Source organism: Bidens hawaiensis, unplaced genomic scaffold, assembly GCF_021521415.1.
Source record: "Bidens hawaiensis isolate Kalapana, Puna unplaced genomic scaffold, B.hawaiensis_p1.1 tig00036414_1, whole genome shotgun sequence".
Lineage (NCBI taxonomy): Eukaryota > Viridiplantae > Streptophyta > Magnoliopsida > Asterales > Asteraceae > Bidens > Bidens hawaiensis.
The window spans coordinates 133355-146042 of NW_027505412.1; the positions used below are offsets into that span (position 1 = coordinate 133355).

Consider the following 12688-nt stretch of genomic DNA (forward strand, 5'->3'; position numbering starts at 1 on the left):
TTCGATGAAGTGTTATCTATTGTTTTTATTTATGAACAATATGTGTACTTTTGATGATATGAAATGCATTAAATATAATTATTGTCGCTTTAATAACGTTACGAGCTTTGAATGATCTGTACGTTACACCCGGGCGTATTCCGCTTAAAGCCGGGGTGTTACATGATACCTGTGTAGGAGGATGGGGTTAAGTAAATAAACATAAGTTGTACTTAAGTCTTTCAACGACACATTTTCAGGGATGACCAAATGGAAGAAGCTAGGCGTCATGCAAATTAATAACAGCCCGAGAATAGAGATCGATGCGTGATTTGCCATCGAATTTGGATCCTGATTCAGAAACATATACAGAGCAGAATTAAGCATTTCGGTTATTGTTTCTTCATTTTTGGAACAACTCAAACCAACAATTTAATTAGTTACTGCCCGTCACAGATTGCACCGAATCAACTTTTGTATGTAACATTTTCATCCCCGTCAACATTGCACCAAATTGTTGATTTCTTCCTTATTTGTGTAATTATATTATGTTAATATGCATCGTGTTATTGCATCATATTGACGCACTACATATTGTTTAGATAGGGTTCATCAAATATGCGATGACATCTCAATTCTCACGTCTCATGTTTGATCAGGTCACATGGTCTAAGATTTGATACGTGTGTGACATACGCCAAGGGCGAAAATGTAATTTTTGAAGAGGAGATTAAGTATTTGTAATATTTTCCAAACTCACACTTTGATCTGTGTAAGATTAGTAACAGGGATCGTAATCATGTATAATAATAGACGATCCAAATATTCAAGTCGCATAGCAAGATGTCCCAAATGTTAAATCCAATTTGGTTGCGTTAATTTATGATAATCCTACCAAACAGTTTGTCAAAAAATTATAAAATGACAAAAACGCACCTACCTTTATTCCTTTAAACATATATAAGTCATCAAGATGAGAAGCACGAGCGAAAAGAACACTTTTGTTATAATCGATGAGTTGGGTGTGCAAGTTACGACCGTGGTTTTGACTGTAACTCACATAAATGAAGCAATATGCATGTATTATGGTGTTGTATTTCAGTATTTTTCCTTTTATGGGTTGCTGTCTTCATCTATTTTTATAGCTTTTGAAGTTTGTGGTTTATATATATTAAGCTTAATAGACACCTACTGTTTTTAGGGTCCTTGGTGTCTATTAAGGTACATTGACAGCCTGACAGTTATTTCAAATCAGACACTGTGCAGCCATATGGAAACTCTAGTTAGTGTCTGAAAAGACAAAAGTTGATTGTTGATTTTTGTTTGTTACTTCTTTCCCATTTCATCTACAGGTACAGCATAACTGTAGCTAGAACACCAACCTTAGGTAGTTTATTAGTTAATGACATTCTAGATTGAATGAGAGTTTAATCTAACCTTGGATCATATCATTGATTTTCAAAGTGAAAATGTGAAATTATTTTGGATACTTTTAGGAGAAAAGATAAAGAGTACACAAGTAGAAAATCTAAATAATTGAGGGGTATAAAAGGAACTACAATCTACAGGCACTCAAAAGAGTTTGCTTAGCTCATTTAAAGAAAGTTCATGTATGCATCAAAAGTAGGTGAATAGCATTTGATTGTGTACATGAACTATGTTCTATTTAAGTGTGGGGGTCAGATCACATATGTTAGTACAAGATTGTTACAGTGTACTGGTAATCTAGAATTTGTTTTTAAGTATGGGTTTGCAAATCTTTTTAACAAGGTTAAAACAATAGTAAGAACATTACAAGTTAATCTACTACTAATCAGAAGATATTATAATTTTAATGTCTTTTGGATTATATCGAAACAGAAGGCAAGCGGGCAACAAGCTGCGCCGCTACTCCTTTTTGAATCGCAAATCTACTACTGCTTTTTTTTACTGCGGATAATGGGAAATGACTCGGACGAGGATAAGACGTCACAGGTAAACCCGTGATGGTTTAATAGTTGTAAATAAATTTGTTAATTCTTCCAGTTATGAAATATTCAACAATGTGCTAACTGCCAATAACAAATAAGTGACAGTTTAATGTCATGATTATTAAGATTATTAATATTAAGCTTGTTTGTATTGTCTTCTAATATATTTTGTGTAGACATCAAGAAATCTACCGGGACCGGGAGTGGCTCCCTCGTTTAGAAGTGCAGAACGGGCCGAGAAACGTAAGGAGGTAGTTTCCTATCTGAGTTTGCATATAATGTTACAAATTCCCCTAGAAACTATCTTATTAAACTGTAGACGGTGTTCTTTATTTCATTATAAGCTCATATCAACTGCACTTTTAAAAGGTTAAATAGTACATTTATCATTTATCATTAGTAGACTTTATAAAAGTACAATAAATAGAATAATATTCATTTTAAAATTTCGAAATAAATGATAGCAAAAAAGATTATACGACACGCTTCGCATGGATATGGATCATATAAATAACTACGCTTAATTCTTATACCTTGTTTCCTAGTTCCAAATGAAGTTAGAGTAAAAGCACCAAGCTTTGGAGGCAGAAAAGTTGGAATCTGAATTGAGAACAAAGGTATGTCAAATTTGGTCAGATTTGACTTCAAACGGAACAATTCTAATTAGCTTTGACGGGTCAAATTGCTATTTTGTAAAATATATATCTAAAAACTAAACAGGTTGAAATATTGCGTATCAAAATGTATTTAAATACTTACAGTCCGCTATATTTCTTTTAACTTAAAAAACATTATTATTTTTCATGAAAATGTTATTATGGTAGGAAGAGGAAGAAGCAGCTATAAGGGAGCTCCGAAAGAGTATGGTTGTTAAAGCGCATCTTGTTCCAAGTTTTTACCGTGAAGGACCGCCGCCAAAGTTTGAACCTAAAAAGGTACTTCATGTTATTCTACCTTCATCGTTTTACATGAATAAATAACAAATTGTACGCATTTCCTTTGCAGATACCGTTGACACGTGCCAAATCACCTAGGTTGACCCGGGGAAGGAGTTACAATGGTTCATACCATTTGACCACTGACGACAAGTCACATAACGCACCTCTCAGGGGGCGACGTTCTGTAACTCCAAATTCCAACAGGAATGGGAGCAAATAATTACAAAGGATTAGGGTCACCCATCCCGTAAAACTTAATCTTGTAAGTCTATCAAGTAGAGCAATTCAAACGTTACGTGTCATTGTAAGTACATGTATGTTTTAGGGATATAGATTTTATTTTTATTTTTTATTTTATTTTTATTTTTTTGTTTTGTATAAAGTTAATTATTATGGTCATATGTATAGCAATGTTTATTGGTGGGATTTACTGAGTACGATGATGATGACTAGTCATGGTAGAAGACTGTTAGGAGTAACGCACACACGAAATCGAACACAAACATGAAAGCAGTAAACGAAAATGAGGATTTAACGTGGCTCAGTCTAAACTGACATACGTCTACTGGTGGCAACTAAATATTATTTATTGAGTGACAAAAATTACAAGTAAATAGCGTTGTTTAAACAGAGACTGAACTAGGGTTTGTGAATTATTAAATAAGAAATCTCAACTGGGCTGGGCTTGGGTCCGGCCGCTCGCACCCGTCTCCTCTTTTGACTTCAATAACAAACCGGACCAAACAAGGCCTACGAAGCCCAACAATCTCTCAATTGGAGGCATTGAGTACTCTCGTATGCACTCCTGATTGTACTTCTGTAATATGAATATTAAACTTCTAGTTACCACCACCTTCTCACCATTTAATCTGAAGGTTCGTTGAAGCTCCCCGAAGCTCCAACACATCAGTCACGGCTAAAACTGCACCCTGACCCGTCCCCTGTCCCTATCGGCCCCCACTGTAACGAACTACCGTATCTTGAGATAACCTGAGAACAAACATTCTCCATATTCAGCAAGTAATCCATTGGAGAGACTTTTATAGCTGGAATACTGGTTTTCTTAATCCATTGTCGACCTGGAAGTGTAACTGAACACGACTTGTGCTCCCACTGTCACGATGTCCTCCGACTAATTTAACCTTCCTGCTCGTTTATCCTAAATCTTCACTTTGGCTATGGGTTTGTTACTTGCAAAACGAACCTTCTTCTGCCCACGAGATTCAATGAACTGAACTTTGTCTTTCATCGGAACTGGATCAACTCCTTTCGGTGATACGTCGGCCATATATAGCGATCCCCTTTTCTTGCCACGAGCTACCACGAGATTCCTTTTGGCTACTTTCCACTGCCCATTCCCGAACATAACCTCGTGCCCCTGGTCGTCCAACTGCCCAACTGAAATCAAACGTTTCTTCAAACTTGGAATAACCCTCACGTCTTTCAAATTCCAAGAAGTACCGGCTGAAGTTATCAAATCAACATCTCACATACCCGTAACCTCTAGAATATCATCGTTCGCAAGTCAAACCTTTCCAAAATCCCCAAACTTTAGATTTTTCATTGTTTCACTACAGTGAGTGGCATTAAATGATGCACCAGAATCCATCACCCAAGCAATAATGTTACTCTCAACACTGCAAACTAAAGCCTCATTACTAGTGACCCCGTCATCTGTGTCATATTCTGTAACGTTCATCTCTTTCTTACCATTTGAACACTGATTCATGAAGTGTCCCGTCTCTTTACAATTCCTTTACGAGTCTTAGACTAGCTCCTCTTCCTGCTCCAATTGTCTCGTTCTTTTCTCTTACCTTTGTCTTTTGTGACAAACATATTGCATGATAATTCACCGGAACTTTTGCGTCTTGAATCTTCTCCTAGAATCAGGTCCCGAATACCATCAAAGGTAATTTTTGTAGACGAACTACAAACCGCAGTCACTGTTTGCGACCAACTGTCAGCCAAAGAGGATAATAACAACATGCCTTGAACTACATCATCATACTTAATGCGACTGACACTAAGTGGGAGAGGTTCGAATTAAGATTATTAATGTGCATTGTAACTGACCCACACTCTTTCATTCTAGTTGCCACTAGCTCTCAGATAAGATAGACCTTATTCGTTGCCGAAGGCTTCTCATACATGTTGGATAATGCCTCCATCATACCACGGGCTATGGTTTCTTTCATGATGTTAAACGCCACATCTTCTAACAACGACAAAGTAATACAAACACTAGCCTTCTTGTCTAACTTCTTCCAATCTTCATCTGATAACTTTTCTGGTTTTTCATTCTCAAGCACCACATCTAAGCCTTTCTGACAAAGTAGCGCTTTAATCTGCATCTTCCACCAACGAAACTTCTGTTCGTCAAACTTTTTTATCAACATTTCCGTCTTCTGCCATGACAATGACTAACGAAAACCTGGATTAAACAGAGACAGACACAACAATGACACGGTCCTAGACTTAATTACTGTTCTACTGGAGTCTGTAAAAAATCAACCTATAGAAGCTCTATAACTAACAAATATTCCGAAAAATTTATAAAACTCCCATTTAAATTGTAGGTGTTCTCTAAATCTGTTTTCTTTATGATTTTTCAAGTCTATCAAGATGATTTCAAGTTTGCCCAAATGGCCAAAATAAGCCTAGACCAAAAAGTCGGGCCCAAGCCCAAGATGATTAGATGAGTTTTCTAGCTTTACATAATTAAAAGTAAGATAATTTTTAAAGATTTGATAACAAACTTTATGATTATGGGTTAAGAATTTATGAGATGCATAAATTATTAAATTTTAAATATAACTTCTCTTCTAAAGGTAAATTTCATTAAACGTGACCGAACTAGTCATGAGCTGGAAGCCAAGAAAAGACACGAGAGAAAAACTAAAAAAAAAATTACATCAATCTTTCTAACCCAAAGCTTTAAACTTGGACCAATTTCTAATTCAAAGAAAACCCAAAGATCTCATATCCTCGTATCATCTTAAACGCCGAGATATCTTTGTTGAGGACATTATTATTGTTGTTGTTAACTAGGAAACAATTTAAAACTTAAAACCAACTTATGTTTACCTTTTATATATATATGTGTGTGTGGGGAGGGAATATAAAGAAATCATGTAAAACACTTATATTTAGTTTTAAAATAAAAATAAATGATAATTGTATAAATTTGTTTAAAAACATGTCAAACGGGCCGTAAATGAAAAAAAAAAGGGTCCGGGTTGAAAATCAATCTTTGAATTCTTTTTAATTAATAGAAGTTCATGCTAAAATAGTATATTTTTTCATATATAACCGTCCGATCACTCTATCTGCTATTTTGCAAAATAGTGCATATCAATTGAAAGTTAATTAAAGATTAAAAGTACAAATATTCGACTTACAAAGAGTTAATTACTTATTTTTTGACTTATAATTGTATGTTGCCTTCTCTCTTTTTTATGTAAAGTAAAACGTTATTTCATTAATAATCAATTATAATTTAGTTATCTATTCTATTTTTGTTTATGATTCTTATTTTTATTTTTTAATTATTATATATAAATTGTAACTGAAAGCCCTCGTATAATACATGAGTATCGAAGCAGTTATTATAAAAGATTATTATCGATATTTGTTGTAAAAAAAGAAAGGTATGCTTTTGGTTAGATATATCTCGGAGCTGTTTAAGTCGGCGAGGCTTCGGAACAAGGAGAAGGAGGTGTTTCACAGGATTGTGTTAGTTGCCTGTTGGAGCATCTGGAAGGCAATGAATGAGAAATTTTTGAAAATAAGGAGATCAAGACCGATTCAATAATTAGGGAGATCAAATATTTAGGTTTACTTTGGTATAACCATAGATCGAACAAGGACCAAATTGATTGGTCAAATTGATGTAATTTTGTCTTCATGTAATTGTGTTGTTTATTGGGTCTAGCAGTCCTCCGGCTTATGGAGGGTACTTGTTCGACATTTTTGCTGGTTGTTTATAAAAGTATACATTCGAAAAAAAAAAGTTACAGTAAATCCGCCTTTTGGGTGGGCCTTAGGGGGTGTTTAGGATTACTTATTTTCACTAACTTATTAACTTTTTGAAAAAGAATAAAGTGGTTGGGATTTCTTTTGATATGAAAGGAAAAATTTAATAAGTTATTAACTTAAGACAGAATTACAGAAATTATCCTTTATCTTTCATCAAAATTTCACTCGTGGTCCTTGATCTTCAAAATTGATTTTTTTGTTCTTTACGTTTCAAAATTTTTCAGTGTTTGTCCTTTTCGCCTAACCCAGTTAATTTTTCTCGTTAAGTCATGCCATATGCCTTGCACATAAGAGCAAATTAATCATTTTATCTATTAAATTAAAAAAATGTTTTAATGAATAAAGAAAATCAATAAAAAAACTTGATATATATTTATTCTCTCTCTCTCTCTCTCCACCCTCTCCTTCTTCCTCAATTACCTTCTTCTTATTCCTCCATTGCCACCAAGCTCTCCGGCAACCACCACCAAGATCACCGGCAGCCATCAACGTCGTCGTCTTCTCCGACAAAGAACACCTCCATCTCCACTCCCACCGGAAACCACCACCAACAACACCACCTCCGATCAACTTTTTTTTTCTGGCAGAACTTCACCAAAATCAAATCCCCTGTTGTAAATCCCCAATTAACATTCCTTCCAACATATGATGGAATTCTATATTTTTCCAATGGAATGTTGAAGGTTACCAATCTACCCTCATTTTTGTTATCTTCAACCTTGTTCTTCTTCCATCCATTATCAAATAATTAAATTCCAAAATCCACTTTCATGGTTCCTTGATTGCACAGAACCAAAGTTCTCATGGATGTCAAAATTGAAATTTGATAATCACTGATTATATTTCTATTAGAACCATTAATCAATCGGAATCTTTTTTTCAAGAATCTCTTTCAAAAATCAATTCTTCAATCAACGCAAAAAAAAAAAAAAAAAAAAAAAAAAACCGAATCTGCCAAAGTCGCCGGCCACCCTTAAACTCACCTCAGCCACTGCCGTTAATCGGGTATTCAACCCTAAACCCTCATATATGAAACGAAAGGGGTGTTGAACCCTCATATCTGCAATCGACCGGTGAAAACTCGTCTCCTCCGCTATCGCATAGGATATTGTTAGAAGCGAGTGAAGGCCACTGGTTGTTGTTCTGATTTTCCTAAGAGGAGATCTGGGAAGATGATGGTTTGACCTAGATTTTACAAATCGACACGATTAGATGCACTTGGTGATAGTGTTGATGCAGCGATTTGGAATTTTTCGGTCTTGAATGAGAAGGATAGCGTTGAGGCGACGAAGAAAGAATGAAGGTGGGGAAGATTGGTGAAGGGGTGTTTGGTACTTGGTTTGGGATTTAAATATATATTCGTTTTAATTTGTTTTTTAAAATTTTTATTGTTTTTATTTGTCGGAGAAGACGGCGGCGGTGATGGCTGCCGGAGATCTTGGTGGTGGTTGCAGGAGAGCTTGGTGGCAATGGAGGAAGAAGAAGAAGATGGTGGAGAGAGAAAGAGAATAAATATATATTAAGTTTTTTTTATTTATTAAAACATTTTTTTAATTTAATAGGTAAAATGACTAATTTGTTCTCATGTCTTGCACGACAGATAACAAATTCTTTCACTCTTGTTAACGTTGACAACGTATGTAAAGTATAAAAGCCTCCCTAAGATAAGTAAAGTTCCCGTGTGATTAGGGTTTAAGGAAACCAAAAACTCTACCACATTCTATCTGTCATATCATATACGACGACTACATGGCTCCGGATGCTTCTGAGGCTCTTGCAGGTTCATTCAATTAAATCTCTCTTCTCTTCTTATGTTATGTTAATCGCATCTTCTCTCTTTATACATACACACAGCTAACCTATGTTTTCAATTTCAGTAAGAGAGAAAGTTCAACAGTTCCTCAACGCCGCAGTTACCGGAAACCTACACTTCTTAAAGAGTATCCTTTCAATTCTTTTAACCTATTTACTTTACTTGTTTCTTCAACTTCATATTTCGCTTTTAAATTATTGCTGACCAAAAATAAATACAAAATTTGTTACTTAATAAATTAACTCATTTATTATTATACAACAATCGCTAGGTGTGGCTGCACAGTTGGATGATGGAAAAGGACTATCACAAACGGTGGCGAATATTAAGGATGCAAACAAACGAGGAGCTTTGCATTTTGCTGCACGAGAAGGCCAGATAGAGGTCTGCAAGTATTTGCTTCAGGAATTGAAGCTTGATGTTAATACTAAAGATGAGGATGGTAATTCACTCATTTGTATTTTTGTTTCTTAAATGCGACACAATAAGTATTGAAATGTTTGAATTGTTTTAGGCGAGACACCTCTTATTCATGCTGCAAGACAAGGGCATATATCCACTGCTAAATACCTCATTGAACATGGTGCTAATCCTTCACTATCAAGTGAATTAGGAGCTACAGCTTTGCATCATGTTGCTGGAATTGGTGAGCTGATTTAGACCTTTAGTTTATTATCATCTTTTTGTATGCAAGTGTTAATCTAAATGAGTTTATGTGACTAAATGTTTGCAGGACATATTGAGTTGATGGAGTTATTGATCTCGTGTGGTGTTGATGTTAATTCTCAAAGTGAGTCTGGCACCCCGTTGATTTGGGCTGCTGGTCACGGGCAGCAAGAAGCTTTAAAGCTTCTACTAAAACACAAGGCTGATGTAAGACTTTATTATTGATTGTTTCTTATGTTTCTTGATATTATTGTTTTGAAATTTTGATGTGTTTTAACAGATATTATAGGTTAACTGAATATCTTGTTGCATGTATTGCATTTATGTATGTACATGTGTAGTAATATGTTATTAAACTGTGGTAATTGTTTTGCAGCCTAATATTGAAACGGATGATGGCATTACTCCTTTGCTGTCAGCTGTAGCTGCAGGCTCACTCCAGTGTTTAGATCTGTTAATTCAGGTAAACTAATTATTTTGTTATATTTTTTTGGAATGTATATGTGTCTATTACTCAACCCATATAGACGAATGCTTCTTTCTAAGCCATTGAGTTTTGGACTTATAATCATGTATTATATCTCAAGATGCAGTGTCTGTTGAATATTAATACTTATGTGTGCTAAATCACAGGCGGGTGCTAAAGTGAATATTATTGCTGGTGGAGCAACACCACTGCATATTGCTGCTGATATTGGTAACTCAGAATTGATCACGTGTTTGCTAAAAGCTGGTGCTGATCCCAATATGGCTGATGAGGTTAAACTTTGTTTGTCATGATATTTGTGGCTCACATTTATTAAAAAAACTCATCTCACTCTAGTATTTTGTTATTTTAGGATGTTTTAAAGCCTGTACAAGTTGCAGCTGCTAGAGGTAACCGGGGTGCTGTTGAGATGCTTTTACCTTTATCCTCTCAAGTGGAAACGGTTAAAGATTGGACAGTTGATGGTATAATCAACCATATGCAATCTGAAGGTGCCAAAGAACAGGTACGCACTAGAATCTATATATGTTTCTAGCATATATCAAGTGGTATTATGTATTGTATGTGGTGGGCTGTGATCATGTTTTGAGGTAATTTTTTCAGAAAGAAGAAAGAAATACAAGAGATATTGCAACCAACTCGCTAAGTGATGCTACCATTTCAATCAAAGAAACGCCTAAGGTACCGTTTTGACTTTGTTTTATGCTTGTGTTTCTATATGAAATTAGTATCTTTCTAGATTTTAAGTTTCAATTGGAATTTGGGCAGACTAGTGTAGAATTGAATTAATTATGATCTTATTTTTAATATAGGCCTGCAAGCGAACCAAACATTCAGTGAATCATTCTGCGGGAAGTTTGCTTGTTAAATAAACGAACAAACATGAACATTTTAATTTGTTCATTTAGTTAAAACAAATGAACATGAACGCATGTCTTGTTTGTTCATTTATGCTAGTTTATGAACATTTGTTCTGTTCATTTATTTTCGTTAGTTTTAGTTCATATATTCATTTAAAATTTGTAGGTCTGTTACAGTTGTTTTATTAATAATTGGTGTTCACACTTCACTCGGTTATGTTCATCCATATATGTTCAATTATGCTTGTTAGTTTGTGTTCGTTTACGTTCATAAACAGTTCGTTTGTACTATTAATTAATAAACGAACACTATAACACATCTTCTTAACGAACAAACACAAACAAGAAAACTTCGTTTGTTTAATTGTTTGTGTTCAATCGTTTGTTTGGATAAAGTTAAATGAACGAGCATGCCTTGTTTGTGTTTGTTTGGTTAGTTTACAAGCTAGTTTAATGTAAATGAATCTAAGCTTGCAACATTAAGAAGCTTGTTTTGTTTTGACAGTAATGTGTTCATCATGTTTTCAGGTGACAGCGGAGGCAAAGAAAAAAGCCGCTGAAGCAAAATCAAGAGCAGATGATGCTTTCAAGCAGAAGGAATACATGGCGGCTGTAGATGCTTATACTCAGGTCTGCATTCTTGTGCATTATGTTTCTTGTGCGTCGATTTAATTCTAGTTTTCCATGACAAATAAAAGCAAGTTAAATTGATTTTAAAATATAATCTTTTAATGCTGGCCATGAAACAGGCAATTGATTTTGACCCAAGTGATGCTACATTGTTTTCAAACCGAAGTCTCAGTTGGATGCGCCTCGGTCAACCTGATTGCGCATTAACTGATGCACATGCGTGCAGGGAATTGAGACCCAACTGGCAAAAAGCTTGGTATCGAGAGGGTTCAGCTTTGCGTTTGTTGCAGAAATTTGATGAAGCAGCAAATGCATTTTATGAGGGAGTTAAGCTTGACCCGGAAAATATGGAACTTGTACATGCTTTCAGGCAATGCTCTAATCACCTCTACACATGACACATTCGAAATACTTAAAAACAGTTACAAAATAATATCAGGTTTCTTTATGTAGTGAGAGAATAAAATTGTTTTTTGTCATCTAACAGGGAAGCAGTTGAAGCTGGAAGACAATTTCATGGTGTAAACAAGGAAAATAAGGTATATAGCTTCATTATTATTATAAAATGTTCTTATTTTCTAAATTTTAAGTTATGTAAATGAGGTGTAGATATTGAACATGTTTTAATGATTTTCAGGAAGATCCGGTCATAACACACGCATAGACAATCAAAGACGACGATATTGTGTTATGTTTGATTGGCAGTTCATGTGATATCATAAGACGTCATCATTTTTGTTCTGTTATGTTTGGATGAAGAGCGTTTTATATCCGAGATGATTATTTGTGAGGCGTTCGGGTCGTGACTTTAGTTTTGTGTTTGTCATGTACATTATAATGATTTTGATTTGTCTACCATGCCTGTTTTTCCTGTTGATTTGTTTTAGATTAAAAAGGCTTCATTTAACTGGTTTAAATCATTTTTTTTATTTTAAAAACATTGATTTGCAATTTTGCATCAATAGAAATAAAGCTGGAAATAAGATGTGGCTAAATTTAGACCAATTTTAACAATAAACAGTAAACAGATCAAATTAATGTTAATTAATGAAATAGGGTTAGGTTATAATAGATTGTAGGAAGTATAAGAAGTAATTTTGTCCATTGATTTTGAACATGGAGGGTTGAGATTAGTTTAGGTGGAAATCATGTGTTAAAATAAGGGGAAGGACATAAAGGGAACAACACAGTTGTTGACTTTCTCTCTTCACATGCAAGGTACATGTCAAATTCCCCCATCATTTTAAAACGTCATAACTTTTTTTACGACGTTTTTATTGAAAAACAAATTCACCATAATAACGAGTGTC

General features: G+C 34.8%; 2 protein-coding genes across 2 annotated transcripts; both read left to right on the forward strand.

Moving 5' to 3' along the window:
• The first annotated feature begins 1917 nt into the window (after positions 1-1917).
• On the forward strand, positions 1918-3107 carry LOC143613024 (protein WAVE-DAMPENED 2-like). The gene is made up of 4 exons (XM_077086855.1): positions 1918-1953; positions 2126-2200; positions 2774-2884; positions 2955-3107. Exons 1-4 carry the CDS (start codon positions 1918-1920, stop codon positions 3105-3107), a joined length of 375 nt encoding a protein of 124 aa, XP_076942970.1.
• Positions 3108-8671: 5564 nt separating this feature from the next.
• On the forward strand, positions 8672-12125 carry LOC143613028 (uncharacterized). Its single transcript, XM_077086858.1, has 13 exons — positions 8672-8702; positions 8800-8862; positions 9007-9177; positions 9250-9381; positions 9469-9608; positions 9778-9864; positions 10035-10160; positions 10241-10393; positions 10492-10569; positions 11277-11378; positions 11498-11748; positions 11866-11917; positions 12016-12125. The coding sequence occupies exons 1-13, from the start codon at positions 8672-8674 to the stop codon at positions 12040-12042; spliced, it is 1413 nt and encodes a 470-aa protein (XP_076942973.1). The 3' UTR covers positions 12043-12125.
• The last annotated feature ends 563 nt before the right edge of the window (positions 12126-12688 follow it).